The sequence below is a fragment of the Struthio camelus genome, chromosome 3 (assembly GCF_040807025.1).
Source record: "Struthio camelus isolate bStrCam1 chromosome 3, bStrCam1.hap1, whole genome shotgun sequence".
Lineage (NCBI taxonomy): Eukaryota > Metazoa > Chordata > Aves > Struthioniformes > Struthionidae > Struthio > Struthio camelus.
In genome coordinates, this window is record NC_090944.1 from 71,587,011 (window position 1) to 71,605,742 (window position 18,732).

The following is an 18,732-nucleotide window of genomic DNA, read 5'->3' on the forward strand; positions in this document are numbered from 1 at the left end:
GACTCATAAAACAAAATACACTATTTTAAGCACAAAGTGGGTAAGAGAGTAAGTAAATCATGAAAACTCTAAATCAAAATGGAACGTAGCTCTTCGTGCTACTATCTCAAAAGATGAGATCAAACAGACTAGGTTGTCAGAAAGAGTAATAGGCTGATACGGACCTTGCCATGTGTGTGTTCATAAAACCTAGTTGCTGCTTATGCAAATAAATTCTATATTTGGCTACATCGAACTGTAGCTCACTATTAAGAACCGGAGTTATATGCCAGCTCCAGATAGGATCCAGCACTTGCTATTTATTCAGGACTAATTTAAGGCTTCTGTTGATTTGTGTAGTGTGTCCTGGCACAAAAAAGTGGTTTAGAGTTTCATTGAATCTTTCCCATGAACAACAAGGCTCTTCTAAAATGTGTCCCACAACCCTCATAAAATCATTCTTTCAGTGTTGTAACGCTCATAAAAGCAACAAAATGAAATTCAGTTAGCAAGATATAGAAACATGTGCCTTCACTTAGGCAGGGAAGTAATTTCACTGAATCTGACTATCTACTAGTAGGCAGGTGGAAGTCTGAGTGTATTCCTGAACCCAGCCTTGAAAAAATATGGCAAGGCCAGGCACATAATCATTTTAGTTCCATTTTGTAGAAAAACAAACTTAAGGCTCCTACCCTAAATTATTTGAAGACAGGAGTTTGGCTTGGATCATCAGTGAGAGAGCTGATTTAGCACTGGTCTTTATAGCAGTAATTTGCTTTTAAGTTACATGAATTGTGTGTTTGCTAAGGAGATATGAAAGACATTATCACAGATGAAAGAATTCCAGTAACCAGCTTAAATAATCCTTAAAATTATTTAATTTTAGTAACCTTATATGCGTATTCTCTTACTGATTGTCATAGCTTGACAGCCTATAAGAACAATGATGAAGTATTAACTACGTTTGTAGTTTCATGGAAAAAAAAGGTAAAGCGTTAGCCTTTTCCCTCATCAGTAGAGAAATAAACATCATAATCTTGACATTTTTCATGATGTGGAGTAACCGTGAAATAATTCATTATTTTAAATGAGGAAAGAATAGTACCCAGTTGCCTTTAAATTGTACAACTACATAGTTTGTGGATGACAGTGATTCATTTAACAGAAAATATACTTTGAAGGTCTTGATACCGTTCTTTATGACTCCAGTCAGATAACAGTTGGCTGAAAATGTTTGCATTTTCAACAGAAAAGTAATATTTTCATTATTTTGAAATATTTTCATGATGCGCTAGTTTTCCTCAGAGTTTTTATTTTATATCAGAGAACTGGAAACTTGAAAACATTACTTTGTGTTTCCAATTGGCAAAAATTAAAATATTGAGTGTTTTGATGAAATGGAAATCTGCCTTATGGCAAAAAAGGCTGAAATTTTCTGCTGATGATTTTTGACTGAAGCATATGATTACAGGTATATGTATGTCTTATCACTGTGTTTTGTTTTTGTTTGTTTGTTTATTTTTTTTAAGATAAATGGTATTGACCCTAAAGTAATTCTCTTGCTAAATCTGCTTTACTCTTCAGCTTCTATCTAGCGACTTCCCCTGTTCTGATCCCACATAGCTTCTTTCTGATATAGTTTTAAAGGAATATCTTTACTCCTCCATTGAATGCAGTAGTTTTCCAATGAATGTAAGCAGGCAATGTCTTAGACAGAGTTCTGCCAGAAACCCTGCACGTTTATTCACAACTGTATTGAGTGATATCATACATAAAACATCTGTAGATTTTTTTTTTATATATGCAGACTTTCTTAAGAGGTTTGATCTGTGACAGAGGGAGAGGAGGAAGGAAGGTTTTGTGATTATTACAATTATTCTAAAGCAAGCCCATGAATACATCTGAAAATGTAACGATTATTTCACTGTATTATTTACTTAGATCTCTATATTTCTTAGTCCTTTAAATGTTACTTTTATATGTGACTTCTGGTTTCCACTAAATTAGGCCTTCAGCAGATTTCAAGTCACATCAAGTGGTTACTGTCCCACCTAACCATTAAGTAAAAGTAGCTTCCACATTATGTATTTAAATTGAAGCACAAAGTCAATTAAGGCTAAATTTTCAACTTAAATTCATCTACTGTTTTAAATGTTTAAATATCTGTTTACATGACAGATGTCATTATTTTACTTTATACTGAAACGTCATTTAATTTATTGCCTTGTCACAGGAATCATACCTTTGATACAAGAATTAAACTTTTTTGTTCCATTACTATGACTTCCTCGGCAATTGGAAATTAGGGCAACACTTAGATGTATGGGACAGGAAGGTGCTTAAGGAGTATCTGTTGAACTTGTAACAAACACTATTTCTGCTCCAGTTAAGAAGATAGAGAAACGTGCTTTGCCCTATGGACGGCCCAGAGTTCTGCAGAAGAGACATAATTACTGCCTTCTTTACCATTACCATTATGTGAGTGGATACAGCAAGGATTACAAGATGTCTCTGTGGAGTGCGTACACTGTTAACAAGGATGTAAGTATCTGAAGGAAGGTTAGAAGCAATCTTGAAAGAGAAAAAGTTGAAATGTCGATTATTCCTAAATGCCTATTACTGCTGCTCATATTCTCTGCCAGGGACCTATCTAGATATAGGGGAGTGCATAGAGGAATCTTGTATGAGCTTCTCTTCCTTTTTCTTGTATTAGTGAGGACTGGCTTTGACTCCTTCCCCTTGCTTGGGGTGAGCTGCAGTTTTGCTTCCAGAACCAAGCAGTTCCATTAGGAACAGTGATGATCTTGCGAATCCCTTGTAGCTGTAACCATTGATATAGAGGCCCTAGGAACCTGCTTGGCCGTGTAGGTCTGCTACAACATGCTACCAGTGCTGTCCTTAAAAGTCTTGGCTCAATACACGTTTCACAGTCTCAAAGCAGTGTTCATGGTGCGGCAGGGCCATTTGGAAAAGATAATCTCTGGGCTATGTAGAGCCATTCATGTGTCAACCTAGTTGTTCTGTCAGAAAATTATCTTAGTTGAAAAAGAGAAATTGGTGGAGAAAACTCTGTCCTTTCCTATCCTGAACCCTGTGCTACGATGTACATGTTCATGTGGAACACTCATCGCGTGCATGAAAGTTTCTCTGAATGGGAAAAGCAACCTGAACAAAATCAGATGCCATATCACGTTTTAAAGAAATTAGAACAGTAGAGGATACTTTTTAGTTTGATTACTTGGGGGTCATAAATTTTAAATAACGACTGCTATAAGTAAATCAAACTATGCTATGGCAAGATTTGCTTGATCTTGGATATTTTGTGAGGTTAGTGCCATGAAGCAACCAGTTTCTGTAGCAAGTTGTACGGTGGACAGAGATGGCTAACAACACATCTGACTGCCTCCGATTCTGAAGCCTTGAATGAATTTGAAATATTCCATACAAAAATAAAATCCTGTGCTGCAAATTTAGTCTGCCCCCACAGCTCCTCCCCACCTCTGATCACAGGTGTCTTTACCTGGCACACCTGTGTTTCCTTCTGGAAGAAGTTCTTACCAGCTCAACTGAAAATCTGCAGTTTTGTTTGCTTTATTTATGAAATACATGAAATGGGGCATGCGTTGTTTTCCACTGGCAAAATAGTGAAACAACTCTTGCATCTTACAGTTAAGTCTCTTCATACTATTAAAGATAATTGCAGCTAAATCCTTAGACTTTTGTTGTCCCCCACACTAGAGAATTACTGTGAGTCAGCTATACATATTACCAATGATACTTCTTTCTCATTTGATAGGACAAATGGGTTTCTGCTACAGAAGATATCTCCAGCTGCTTACACAAGGATGTTCGTATACCTTTTAATCATAACCAGACATGTTCATTTTACAACAACCATCCTCGACTAACCTATGGATTCCTTTCTCCTCCAAGTAAATACATTGCCTTCCTTCTACAGCGTATCTGACATACAACATACCTTACATAATTTGCAATGTTATAGGTGCATTCTTTTATAGGTGTTCCTGCCAATTAATTGTAGTATGAAGCAACGATTGCTGAATTATCAGCTACATATTCCACTTCCTTTGGCAGTTCACTTTATCTTGTGAGAAAGAGTAATGCTGCAGGCAGTTGGCAGGATGCCCAAGGTCATTTAATACTTCATGAAAGCTTATGAACGTGTCAGATTTCTAAAAGTGGCATCTCATAGAAGAAACTGGAAATAACGTGTATACATTGAGACAAGTCTGGCAAGCTAGCAAATTGCAAGTTCACTTCATATGACAGGTGTTAGTTGGAACTATCCAAAGTAAAAGTTAAGGATGCTTCCTCAAATTAAAAGGAGCCTGATAAGTTTTTTTCAGATTTGAAATATACTATTGTATACCACATGTTGTCTTTAGTAAAGTGACTCAGTGTTTGGTCTGAAGAATGTAGTTCTGGTTCTCTGACATCTTGAATATAGCCATTTAAAAGTGAGTAAATTGTATGAGAACCGTTGCTGATCAAATCTGTGAGCAGTTTACATTGACTTTACTGCATAAAATACTGAGTAGTGGATTACTGAAACATCCACATGAAGTTCAAAAACATAATTTGCAAAGTTCACATAGAGCTCATACTTCTGCACCTAAATTCTGCCGGCAGAACACCTTGGTCAGACACTCATGAAGTGACTGAGAGAGTAAGGAAGGGGATGAAATTCAAAACCCTGTTATGATGTTTTTAAATCTCACGGAAATGTGTCCGCTTTATATCTGACAAGTGCAATTACAGTTGCTGCTGATAAAATGATTTTATCTTGGACCTGATTCAGCATGTACTAAAGTGAGCACTTAAACCTACATCAGCTTTGAAAAGGAAAGTCAGGTCAGCCACACCTTAGCACTGTTACACTGATTTTTAAACTTGCATGCGGTTGGCATTTTCATGTTCTTAAAATAATAAATCCAAGTAATTAATTGCTTTTTTATTTTTTAGATTTGTTGACGGATGCAGAGAAACCTCACTATGACGCCTTACTTAACAGCAACATTGTGCCTATGTATCCTGCATTTAAAGGTATTTTATTTATATGCATGTTAATATGCATATTTGAATACAAGAAACTGCTGATTTTGCTTACTTCTGAATCATGCAAAGGATCCCCGATTCAGCTGCCTCTGTAAATTAAGATCTCTCCAGACTATGGACTCCTCACATCAGTGAAAACTTCCTTGAAGTGGGATCGTAATTCTTGTGAAAAATGGCTCACCATTTTGAGCTCATGATTCCTAATCAATTGGCTTATTACACCGAAGCTTAGTGTAAACTTCATTTAATATCTATGACATTGTTTGTTCACGTTTTCCTACCTACATAGGGTTTTATACAGAGGTTTTATGCAGATCCAGTTATATAATTATGTGCATTAAAATAACTTCCAGTTTAGGAGCGCCTCCAAAACTCAAATGAGTTTTCAAGAGGGAGTCTATGGTCTCAGTCGCTAAGGAAACAGGAAAATGATCATGTCTGTATTAGGGAAACTGGGCTTACCTGGGTGAGTGAACATGAGATAGTGGGTTGAGGGAGTTCCAGCATATGCCTGGGGAAAAGAAAGAAGAAAAGGTAGGGTACTTCCTCTGGGCAAAAGACATCTCCTTTGCATAATGGCGCAGTGGTCCACTGCTACCTCTAATTAACAACGTCGTAGAGGTAAGGAGAGGTTTCAGGTAAATCTAAACTGAGGGACTCAGAAATACTTCCCAGCTTGTGGGGGTACATGCTGGTCACACTAACTTGAAAATGGGGCAAGATACAGGCAGGCATGGTTTTCTCTCACATTCCTTCCTCTAGCCTCTGCATGTCTTCACTTCCATGGAAAGAAACCCAAGATCACAGGGGAGCATCGCTGTGCCTCAGTCAGGTCTCTGGTTAGGGTGACTATGAGACCAGAATACCAAGAGATACTACAGTGCTGTTGCCAAGTTGGATGCAGCCTTTGAAAACGATAAATGCCTGTAAAATTTATTTTCATAGCTTATTATGTCTGTCTGTTATCTACTGAAAACTCTCTACACAGTTCTTTTAACAGCTTTTAATCTGAGATGATGTGTGCCACTTAAATTATTGTGTTTCAGTGTTATGGAACTACTTCCATCAAACTCTGCTGCCTGAATATGCTGCAGACAGAAATGGTGTCAACGTAGTCAGTGGTCCTGTGTTTGATTATGACTATGATGGGCTCTATGATACCCCCGAAAAGGTGAAAAGGTATGAATCTTTCACATTCTAATGCTTTGTTCCTTTCTTTCATTAGTGGTCACAAAGTCGTCATGTTCCTTGTTATCAAAGTAAGCATGTTGCCAAGATGGGCTCTTGGCAGCTTATATCAGTACAGAGAGAGCCAGTCAAATGGCTCTAAACAAACACAGAATTGTAAAGCTGAGAGATAAACAAGCACAAAGAGAAAAAGCACCCTAGAAATGTGATATCCTAAAACCTGAAAATAAAGTGTGAGAGAATCAGTTGTGTCTGGAATAATATCTGTTAGCCTGAAGTCCGTGCCATTGCCTCTAAGAATGGAAGAGGTAGGAGCTTATTCTTAGTATCATGGTTGATACTTCCTGGGTCTGGGTAGCTCACGGTGTTTCACCACTAAGTTGTCAGTACAAGCACGCTAGTTACTTCCAATTAGCAAAACTGATGCAACCTATCAGACAGATGGCTGGACCCAGGCTGAACTCTCAACTCTATCTGCTCTAGATTCTTATCTGTTTTTATGAAATCACGGTTTCTGCTTGTCATACCTTGTGAAACTGATTTTTCAGATCAGGCTATAAGCCAAACTTGATTTGCAAAATTGTAACCCAGGGTATACGATCAACCTTGATTACAGTTGGAATTTTCCTTCCAGGCCTAAGCTTTCTTTAGACTAAACGGTCAGGTAGATTATTAAAATCCGTCTGCTAGAGTATAGCTGATTACTCTGTCATTTGTTCTTTGTGTAAGTATGATTTGGTAAATTTACAGAAAGATCTTCTGCATTTCAGACACCTTGGTAATTCAGAAGTTCCAATTCCAACTCACTTCTTCATTGTGCTGACTAGTTGTAAAAATACTTCTGAAACTCCTTTGGAGTGTGAAGAATCTTTAGATACCTTGCCTTTCATTGTACCTCACAGAGAAGACAACAGTGAAAGCTGTACAGTAAGTAATCTGTTCAGTTCCCATATACAACTAAAGCCAGGCCCAAGCTTGTTTTGCTTGGATATCAGTGAGTAAACTGTTTGTGTTCTATCATGTCAGCATTCTTGAGAGGGAGGACAATATTTTTATGAAGTTCTCTGTTCAAAAAGCAACATAGATAGCTAGAGAGCCTGAGTCAGAGTGTATGGAGAGAATCAATGTGATACATGCATAGGTTTCTGTAGCACAAATATCCATTCTTAACAGCGGAGAAGGGTGAAGGGCTTCTAGGAGAAGACGAGTCATCCACAAAGAAAGTTTAATGGTAGGCCAAAAGCATACCCAATAGATATTCCCAAAGAAAATCAGTTGCTTCTAGTTCAAATAACTTCACATTGTGTGATGGGAATACAGATAGCTAAGCTCCACATAAACCAGAATAAACCAGGTAAGTGTGCTTACCTGTGCTACAGAGAACAATTACACAAGTCACTGCCCAAGTCAAGCGCAGCCCTCAGCAGTAGTTTTATAACAGAGATGGTGGATAGATGTTGGACTTGACCCGGCGTTCCTTGATGTCACCAGCTTCCACTGGTGCAGTGGCAAATTCTGCGTAGTTGAGAAAGTAACAACAAGTACTAGCAATTTAGGCAAACTTGTAACTGTTTAGAATCTAATACTCTCTACTGTTTGTCTTTTAAATGCTTGCCACTCGTTACAGCTTTCTGTCTTTGTCTTTTGCCTTTTTGTCTTCGTAAAACATTAAAATGCCTTTTGATGATTGATTAAATGTATGTCACAGAACAAAAATAGACATTATAAAAACCTTTTCTTTTTCTCTTCCATCTCAAAAGGATGGCAAGTCTGAGTCCATGTGGGTTGAAGAGAGAATGAAGTTCCATACAGCCCGGGTCAGAGATATAGAATTACTTACTGGACTCAGCTTCTATCAAGACAGAAAACAGCCCGTATCTGAGATTTTGCAGTTAAAAACGTATTTACCAACTTTTGAAACAGTCTGATTTTTCCTATGGAATGATGATGTCTATATCAAAACTGATCTATAGATAGACTTTTATTAATGAAAACTTTTTTTTTTTTAATAAGCTGGAACATTTATTGAGAATTCTTGACCGAAATGCCAGTAAGGAGGAGAATGGGTATCGCATTTGTATCTCAGGGACTCCTGGTGGACTATGTACAGTACAGGATGACAACTCCTGTCCTTCCCACTTGAATGTGGTAGAACCATGTCCATTATTAAATGCTACCGCATTTGAATGCGATAGTTTGAGACACTGAGGAGAATATCTTTTACATGCACTGGAGAGGGAGAAGTTTATAAATCATGTGTTAAGATCAATATTCTACTTTAAAAATAGAGGTAATTGGCAAATACCGTACAGTTCTAGGAAATAATTACGTTCTCAGTGACTGGTGTATCTGGTTTCCCATGAAACAGGAATTATACTCTAAGCTTTGGGTTTCTTAAAATGCAGCAATATATTGAGATTAGCAGTAAGACTGATTCGTGAACTTTCCCCAGCATGGGATTGACTCCTAGCTGAGCAAACTGTTCTGTTAACTAGGAAGTATTAGGATTTTGCTGTCCTCTAGTGGCTCCAGCACTGAATGAGATTTTGATGGACGTTTTGCCTATGTTATATATGCATCATCAGAATGAGTAGGAATATGATGCATCAGATCATCTGGAAAATAATAAGAAATTAATTCAAGAAAATCTCCAAGCTCCCAGAAGTAATTTTCTTCAAATTAAACTTAGATTTGATTAAGAGATTTCCTTTTTTGAAGGAAAGATGGCTTTTTAGCTTTGGTGCATGATTTTGTCATTTGTGGTTTTGAAATCCAATTTTTGTCAAGAAAAGATATTTTTACATTAAAATTGTTGCCTTAGAATGGTAGAATGACCTTCTGTAGTGGGAAAGGTTTTACTCCTCATCACTAAAGTAAATGGCCAGAGGCCATTAAGTTGTCCATTGGCAGCAAATGATCCTAGCTGCATTTTTAGCTGTTTCTTTAGTGCTATGTCGTCCAAATCCAGCTTACATAAGTTATCTATCTGGAATGCAGACACTGCCAAATGCAAATCCAAAAAAGCATATAATGAGCTTTCTTGGAAGCTGTCAGGCCACACAAATAGCTGCTAGAGGCACTCAGGTATATAGGAACTCCTTCCTTTTGCAGTACGCATACTATCACCTTTGCAATTCACCCACTCTCTCTAAAGCTGGTGAGCCAAGATTGGCTCTGTTATGTATAAAGTTTGTCATAGTCAATTGCACACTTATATTTTGCTCATTTAAAAAAAGAAAATACATCACGCACAAATATGTTAGGAGAATGAAGAACCTGTGACTAAGCACTAAGCCGGTATATCTATCTTATAGCTTAGTCAAAGAATGTTGGCTGGATTCAAAGCCTACTAATATCAATGGAAGTTTTTCTATTGATGTCAACTTGAGTGAGCTGAGGTCCTGGGACCGTTTTCCATTTTTAACCAAATGTATTTTTCTTGATCTTCTGTTACAAGCATGATTTTTTTCCTAAAGTAGTTTCACTGTGTGAAATGTATGTGTTGTAGCAACCTCACATTATGACATGACTGCGACAGCGTTATTCAGTGTATAACTGCTTTGTGCCGTTGGCTTTGACTAATAAAAACATCAGGAGATGTATGCTGTTCATGACACTTTCTGTACCAAGTGCTACTGGCTAGTTGAGTGGCAGTGCTGATATATGGCACTCTATTTCACTTTTTTTATTTGGGGGGGATGGGAGGGGAGAGGATTTTAATCCCACTTCTGTAAATTGGTTATAACCTTTCCTCTAACTGGAATGGTGAAGTTAGATTCGCTGAAGGGAGGGGAAACTAGGAGGAAAGATGGTCAGAAACAATGACGAATTTATCCTCAAAGTAGATGCAGTGAATTATTCTGGCAGCTTCCTTTTGTCACAAATAAGAGCAGTCAGTTAAGGTAACGTTCGCTAAGCCTAGCTGTGGAGAAAAAAGATTGTCTGACCTTCTGATGGAAGATGGAGCTTGGGAGAGAGAAACAGGAACATATGTAATAGTGGGAGTAATACTGCTGTTAAAGCATGGTTAGGACAAAGTGGTAGGACATCAGTCATCTCAAACTATTTCAAACTGAAATGGTTCCTACCATTGTGCCTGACTTCACTGAAGAGCTTGTAAGGAGTTGCATACATGCATCTTATTTATCAAGGTTGTTTTTGATTTTCAGATTGATAGAGAACAAAAATCTAATGCAAGAGACTTGCAGAAGTGTACCAGTGAATCAGTAAAGTGGGAAGAGAGGTTTACAAAATGTTGTTAAACTTGGTTCTTTGTGTTCAGTAGATGATCCCAGCTTTAACAAAAAGACCCTTGACATCTTCAGACAAGTGAAGCAGTGCTGATTTCAATTAAAAGGCATAGCTACCCTAGCTTTTGTGTAGAGATGGAACAGGATAAGTTGTAGGGAGTAGACAACTGCTGGTTTGACCTATGGAAGATTTCAGAAAGGAGGACAGCTCACATGCTCATCAAGACAGTATAGTATTCCAGAGGTTATGGGATGAAGCCTTGCTCGAAAATGACAAGTCAGCTTAATAAGGAGGGGACCTATTCTCATTTAATCTTAGTGTATATAGCATTGCTTCTTTTTATCTTTTCACTTTTGCTTTTTAGAAACATTTGTAATTGTGTTGCCTATTTTTAGTGTTGTGAATAAATATTCCACCCCCCACCCGATAACTTGACTTGTGTGAACTAAAACTTTAAGGTAACTGGTTGACAATAGGATATATCTCACTCAAAGGTAGGATTAGCATTTCATCTAGTGCATCTTAAGAAACGCTACTTTCCTAGCATGTTCCCTAAGGTTTCTAGGGAGAAATCTGTCCCAATTACAGGTATAAAGGCCAGATGGAAATATGAGGGGCAGAAGAATCAGATATATGCTTTCTGGTGCTAGTAATGATTTCCAATGACTGATGGTACCCCAGGATGGGTAATACTGGGCTCTGTTTTTGAAGCCTGAGAGACCTCAAGGATCATGCTAGAGCCACCATCAAACTGATAATTCCGTAGAAAACCTACAGCTTTGTCTACCTGGATACAAAATATTTTTTTCTATTTCAGTTGGTACTGTATCTGAGCTCCACTGAATATTCTTAGTATCTGAAGCTGGAAGGTATTGTAGCAATACCTTGTCCTGACCTGGCTGTCAGCATTATTCAATGTAACAGCTTCTTAACATCATCTGCTGTGTAGTCTGGCCTCTTACAGGCAAAAAAGATGGTGGAGACACAGTCCACAGGCCATCATTCCAGATGTGTCTAGCAGTGTCGTATGTCATCAGGCATGCTCAGGTAAGGCACCAGGAGATGCTGTAGGCAGCACTTGGTGTCACCCCTATACAGACAGGTGGGTGCTGTCTAGATAAGTAGCAAGTGTGATCTAGAGACCAATCCTGGGGCAAAAGGCAGTGGAGGCATTTCCCTAGTAGCTTAAGGCAGGCAAGTGCTTGGTCAGAAAATTCTTGCCATCATGCCTTTTAAACTTTGAATTGTAGAGATACTAAAAAATCAGAAACATAGTCATGGAAAAACATTTTGGAATGCCTTGTGCATCACTGCTTATGACTGAAGGATACGAACAAACCCTTTGGGCACACTGAATTGGCAGGGGCTCGGAACACAGCAGGCAAAGGAGTGACTGGAGATTTAGGAAAACGCAACCTGTGAGCAAAGACAAAAACAACTCCTGTGTTCATTTAGTCTAAGGAAAGGAAAGCTGAGGGACTTTCTGCTGGGAGCCTCTGTAGAGATAAAAGATTGTTCCAGAGTGGACAGGAATAATCTAGTCTTTTGACCACTATGGTAACAAAGAAAGAGAGGCCTGAAGTTATGACAAAGGACATCTGGGTTAGGTGTTAGATAAGGCTGTCTAACTACAGTATGAGTTAAGCAATGGGATGGGTTGATTACTTAAGCAGTGAAATGGCTTGTGAAATGGCTTCAGGCAGACAAACCTTAACAGCTCTGAGAGTCTGATACCTTTGGGGTGATGGGATAGGAATGAGCAGCAGGGCGAGCGGACATCTCAAGATGATTTTGCTGCTGAAAAATGTACAGGGAGTCATGCCTTCAGAGCTGTTCAGCTGGTATAGATTTATATTGTTAGCTGCTCCTCTCACAGAAATTGTGAGGTAATTTGCTTGGCTAATGTGTTATACATTTCTTGTTCTCTTTTATCTCATGGTTAAAAGGCTTGCAAAACCAAACCTGAATGAATTACTTACGAGGTCTGGGTGCATCAACCAAATCAACTGCAAGAACTGTGAAAACACAACTAGAGTTATTTGATACTTAAAGGTGCAAGCAAGATTCTAAATATTTTTTGATTTTATTTTTTCTTTTAGTGTAAAAGATAAACTATTTAAAAAATACGCATTACTTAGTCTGACTAGTTACTATTTTCATTTAATTCAAGTCTCCAACCACCCTTTTAATGTTGGACAGCAGCCAAAAACTCAACATTCAACATTCATCTTGCAATATTTAAATTAATTTTGTTGAATATCTTCTATTATGTTGCTACAGTTACCTGACACAAAATCAAGACCCATGAATCTCTAAGTGGGACTCAAAATGAATTATACTAGTATGCCTATGCTCAGGTCTAACATCCATCTAAATCCCTGTTACCGACTGACTATAGGCCCACAAATATGACTTAAAACAGAAGGCAGGCCCCTTAGCCCTCTTCTTTATACCTTAATTTCTCAGTGCTCCTGTCTGATAAACTGGAGATAACAGTGAGAGCTGCATGTCTGTTGTAAATAGGTTTTGAAGCACTCGGGCCATTCCCATCTCTGCTGCCACTGTAGCTGTGCTGGTACAGATATCTTTGTACCCATGCAGCAGACCTAATCCAGGAACAGTGCCAGGTAACGAGGAGCTTAGAGAAAAAAAAAAAAAAAAAGAACTAACATGTATTTTTGACTAGTATCTGTTCTCTGCCTCAGCATAACGGAGGAGTGCACAGTGGTAACAATGAGCAGAGGGAGGGAGTGTTGGATAGCAGCAGCTGGTTAAATTGCTGCTGTTACAGAATGAGGAGGTCCTCAAGCCAGGCCTTCAGACAGATTCCCAAAGCGGTTTCATTGCCTAAATCTCACCTGACAATGTGGCCCTCACACCCCAGTAAAAAAATTTCTTCTATCTGCAGAGGAGTCCTGCATAGTGTTCAATAGCTATGAGCTGGGAAACACATTTAACAATCAGAAGTTAACAATATGCTGAATAAGCTGCTCATTAACGGAGTATTGTTCATTTGTGCAAATAATGAAACATATTGTAAAGATAATCTGTGATCATGTCATTAAGGACTGTATCAGAGTGACTCTGTAAATACCACCAAATTCAGGTCACATTCTAGCACTTCCCTCTGTTTGCGGATTAATTTTGCAATCTTAAAAATGCTGCAATAGTTTATCTATCTGGAGGGAAAGGTTGTGTGAAAGTAATAGCTTATAATGTTGCTTTTCCAGTCAGTTTCTGAAGATGATATATCTAACCAGAAAGAAGCAAAAAAATGTTTTCCTTATGTATGGATAGTTTGCCAAATTAACTAGCTCCGACTTTCTTAATGTAAATCTATTTCTACTAACAAATGCTAAATTCATGCCTCCTTAAACAGCAACTGGTTGCAGCCATGCTCCCTCTAGTGTTCGTGATGTAATTTTGATGTAGGAGCTCCCCTAGGTCTGAAAGTTAGTGTGACAAGAATAACTATATATCACGACAAGATGAATAATCTTTATTAGAGAACTCAATAAAATATTCAGAGACATCAATTTTTAAAATCAGTCAATCTTCTTTCTTCAAAAGAAAGAAGTGTTTCAGTACAGGCATGTATGAAATTTTTGCCAAGAAACTCAAAATGTAATAAATTTCTCTGTGGCTTGTTCAGCTGCTAAATAAAACTTGCGTTGTTCCCTTCGTCCCACACTGCTACAAACAGCTTTTCAAAGCTTAAAAAATGAAAACTTACTTATCTGTAATGTGGGAGGACCAGAAAGTCTCTCTGTTTTGAAATGATTTAGCATCAGTGCCTTTAGTCTGGTTTAAGTGTATTGTTTCATATGCAAAGGAATAATTTCAACAAGAGAGACTCTGCTGAGAGTGTACTATAGAATTAGGGCAGTGGCCTGGGTGGTCAGAGATGTGAATTCAAAGGTTTACTCCAAATCAGGTTCCATCATATTTTAAAAAGAAAATGAAGCAATATCTAAACTGCTATATTTGAAAAAGGCCTGTTCTGGCAGACATATTCTCAACATATCTGTCACACACTAAAACCACTGTGTCCATCCCGATACGTAACAGTCCTGAAAACTGTCATCTGGTCATAGCACCTGCCAGAGGCTGTCCTGTCTCATCCAGTGAGTGGGTGGCCTGGGTTTCTGACTTTCTTTAGTCTGAGGAGATTTGAAGTGCAAAATTATCCCTTTAAATACAAGGTTGTAAACTGGGCGTGGCAAGCTGGGAGGCACTACCTCTCTTTTGCATGGGAGGGCACCCACTTTTCCAGGAAAATGAGATTTGTGGGGCCAGAAGGAAAAAGGAGTATAAAAGAAAGCCTAAATCTGTAGCTCTGTGGTTAGGACGCTCAGCTGGGAGAGAAGGATCCAATTTCTGACCTCTCTTCTTCCAAGAGCTGCAGTAAAACTCAAGCCTGTTTCTGAGGAGGCATCTTGGCCAGGACGAATTGCCCCAGAGCACCACTGTCAAGACAATGCTCGGAGCACTCGTATGACAGGATAACAGAGGAGCTGCTGTAATACTCTGTGCCCGCACTAGCGTTCCACTAATGAAGCTAGGAAACCACCCTGTGGCTCATGGCAAGGGCTGAACTAAGCTCTTTTACCATTTCTGCTCTTCGGAAGCGTTCTGGGGTAGAGCTAGTGTGAGCCCAGCCACTCGCTAAAGCAGAAGTTCTCAAATATTTTTGTTTGGGTGCCAGCATTGCCAGTGGCAGCAGCAGCAACACCTCCTGCTTACATTCATAGACCCTGTGGCAATGTCCAACTGTCTGGGAAGCGCTGGAGTACCACTCTGAGGTAGCTTGTATATCATGAGTGGTACGTCTACCATAGTTCGGGAACCTCTATATTACAGGAAACCAGACCAGGTTTGGCATCCTGTGACTCAGACTCCCTTGGAAAAGAGTCGGAGTCTCTCACTGAACCACCGTGAGTCACCACAGCAGCCCAGAACCTCAGGAAAGGCTGCTATGGAGACTGTGGACAAACTTGCAATAATTATGGAAGCCTGGCAACAGATTTTAAGGAATGCCATTGCAAATTATCATATTCCTCCACTGCCACAACATGTGTTAAATTTGTGTTGCTCTTTATTGCAGGTTTCGTCCACTTTATTTTTAGTTTCTCTGTTTGAATAAAACTAATACAGTAGGATGGAAAACTTTGAGTCACCCTAACGCTCCTGACCAATCTACCCGTGATCAGAAGACAGTGGAAGGACCCTTTGGTCATGTCCATAATACACTCATGACTGCCTGGAAGTCAGTCTGGATAGCATAAGGCTCCAGTTTCTCAGACCACTGTAAATCAATGTTTCAGCACCAGCCTATGTCTGGGGCTTCAAAGAGAAATTTTCCACGTCTCTTCCTATCTTTCTGTGCTGGAGGCTTCACTTTTACTATCCTATGTCTGTATTGAAGCTTTGAATTTCCTGGTTGTAGAAAGTGTATTGCCTGAGGATGAAAGATTTGCTTTTAACTCTTGTACTTGCATGGCTGCATTGGTTGGCACATCACGTCACTAAACTGTACTTATATTCTCTGTAACTTTTATACTCTGTGTTCTAACAAGTTGAAAACTGTAACTAGCTTCTTTGCACTGGAGAAAGGAATTATGCACACTTGGGTCTACTCTTTGAAGTAAATTGTTTAGAGAATGATGAAGTTTAATCATCACTTACGAATGCATTTGACTTTGAACAAATACTGAATGGAGCTGCATTTGGTGACACCTGGACCTCTTCTGGTCTGATGTGAGATAACTGGCCAAAGATCTACTTTGCTCAGTGTACATGATCTAAAGGAATAGGGCCTCAGGACAGTAGAAATCTTAGACAAACCACCTGGAAAAAAATAGGTTTTCCTGAGGTTTTTATGAAAATATTTCACATTTTTGTAATTAGCTAACACTCCTACTACAATTTTTAGAGATGAGAGCACTGGGAGACTAAATTACTGAGGTCCAAAGGATCCGTAAAACTTTTGCAGCATGAGGTTATGCTAGAAGATAGACTGAGGAAAATTTTTTTCATACAAGTTACTGTTTATCCCTTGTATCAGTCATAACAATGGAACCATTTATGCTGCAGATGTTAATAACAGTTTTCTTTCCTTGTGCAAATGAACTCAAATCACATAAAAGTATGTTACTTAATCATACTGTTGGCTTAAGCAGGGCAGGATGCAGTATGACTCTATATCGACTGTTCAGCTGTTCAATCACTGTGCAGAATAGTTGTTTTTGGGATATCTTACAGAATTAGATGTCATCCTGGAGTGTAGATAATATAAATACAGTGTCCTAGCTTTCTTAATTTAAAAAAAAAAAAAGAAAAGGAAGCACCCTTGCTCCCATATTCCACAAGATCAGGACACGCTGTAGCCCAATAGTTTGATTCAACCTGGAGAGATGGAGTGGTGTTGTGACGCTGAACATTCACGGCTGCAGAGGAAACTCACCTAATGCTTGGGGCAGTATTGGACTGATATGCTATTCACAGAGAGGAAAGAGAAGTTTTAACTGGATTGGGCACTTCTTGGTATGTGTACAGGGCAAGGCACGTGAACTTGGGAAGATGAAAAAACACCTTGAGGAGGAAGGCGGTAATTAGTAGACGTACCCACTAGCTGATTCCGAATTCTTTTTAAGAGCTTCTGTTAAAATGACTTAGAGACTCCGTAGCCTTGTCACCTGAGAGCTAACTGTAGCTCTAGGGAAACAGTTAGTGATAGTCACATAGATTCAACACTTGACTGATGAAAGTTGCATTCAACACATGTAGCTCCTTGACAACACATATAGCTCCTTGAACACAGAAAATGCAGAGATTCCTGAGACATCCAGAATGAATCCTTTGCCAAGCAATGACTATTTGCTAAACAAAGGAAGTCACCCAGGTCAAAATGAAGTCTATGAAAGATGGACACTTTTGGCATCAACTATATGATGGATCCAAAGTATTGCAAGTGCATTAACTAAAAGAAAAAGGCATGTGGAGCTTACCATCAGAGTCCACAAAAATCAGAGTTGTACACATCTCAGCAAGCCACTCAGCTAGCCAGCAGAAAAAGATGGCAAGGTACTGCAATCTGTCTCGGGCACAGGGGCTCATCTCTGGAGCAAAGTACCTTACTGCATGCATTGTCCTGCGCTGCAGCGGCCACGCTGCCTCACTGCAGATACCAGTCATGGTGCTACCATTAGCGCAGAGAGGCTGTGGGAGAAGCTCTTGGACAGCCTGGGAGGAAGGCTGAGGAGAAAGGAGGGGATCAAGATAGTACCAAACACTGTGCAGCAGCAGCCCCCTTCTGCACCTAACACCTATGCTCTCACCTCTGATTTTCCAGTCGCAGCCCCAGGGAAGACACTGGCCTTGGGAATCTGTAAGAAATCTCTTTCTGCAACATCCCTGGTCACATTAAGTACTGCCTGCATGTCACAATCGTGAGTGGTTTACACAATCATATCTATTGCCCCAAATCACTTACAGTTATGACAAGGAGTAACATCTTATTACAGAAGAAACATTGCTTTGATCCGGGGGAAATACACTGACTCTTCGTCAGCACTGCCGCTGTCATCCCTGGGAGCAGAACAGGTGACTCCCAGGAAAGAGCCGGTGTCCTCTGATGAAAATCATCTCTTTTTCTCTCACAACCCCTCTTCGCCCTACATCACTAATTGCAAGGGTGCAGCAGGACTGTCAGCGCAGAGGAGAGGTAACTTTGAGGAGCCACACCACTGTGCTGCCGGACAGCACATGGGCAGAGTCCCCTTTCTGCCCTTTCTTTCCAGAATGAATGGCCGCCCAGACAGTGTCTTCCCTTCCTGCAGATACAGCGTGGGCAGCCATCAAAAATCTCACTAGATGGCTTGCATTGCCTATTTCTGGGTTTTCCAGTCCATGGGGACTGGATTAGCTGCTTTCTGGCCTGGAGATTCACTGACAGCACTTAGGGGTTTCCCCCAAATCAGGCTGCCCCAAATCCAGCCCTAGGAGCTAATTGTGAAGGTGCCGCAGAGCTCAAGGGTAATGCTAGTTACGTGCTCTGGGTGAAATGCGATGAAATGGGCATCACTCGCTTGTACCAAGTACAAGCTTGGTCAGTAAATCCAAGGAGGACAAACTTCTTGTGTGTTGTGACCTTTTGGCATCATTCTGGATGCACGGTCATGGTTCCTCCAAGGAACTGCAGGCAGGTACTCACCATGTGATACTATTGTGAGTCTCGCA

General features: G+C 39.6%; 1 protein-coding gene across 2 annotated transcripts in view; it reads left to right on the top strand.

Moving 5' to 3' along the window:
• Positions 1 to 10,919, top strand: part of ENPP1 (ectonucleotide pyrophosphatase/phosphodiesterase 1) — a 58,107-nt gene extending 47,188 nt beyond the window's left edge. Inside the window, exons 20-25 of one of the 2 annotated variants that reach the window (XM_068938328.1) lie at positions 2,366 to 2,520; positions 3,776 to 3,911; positions 4,963 to 5,043; positions 6,102 to 6,234; positions 7,014 to 7,170; positions 8,004 to 10,919. In XM_068938328.1, the coding sequence (XP_068794429.1) occupies positions 2,366 to 2,520; positions 3,776 to 3,911; positions 4,963 to 5,043; positions 6,102 to 6,234; positions 7,014 to 7,170; positions 8,004 to 8,171 (830 nt within the window). In that variant the 3' untranslated portion in view covers positions 8,172 to 10,919. The remainder of the gene's footprint in view (positions 1 to 2,365; positions 2,521 to 3,775; positions 3,912 to 4,962; positions 5,044 to 6,101; positions 6,235 to 7,013; positions 7,171 to 8,003) is intronic. The other variant, XM_068938329.1, reaches the window with a different exon arrangement.
• The last annotated feature ends 7,813 nt before the right edge of the window (positions 10,920 to 18,732 follow it).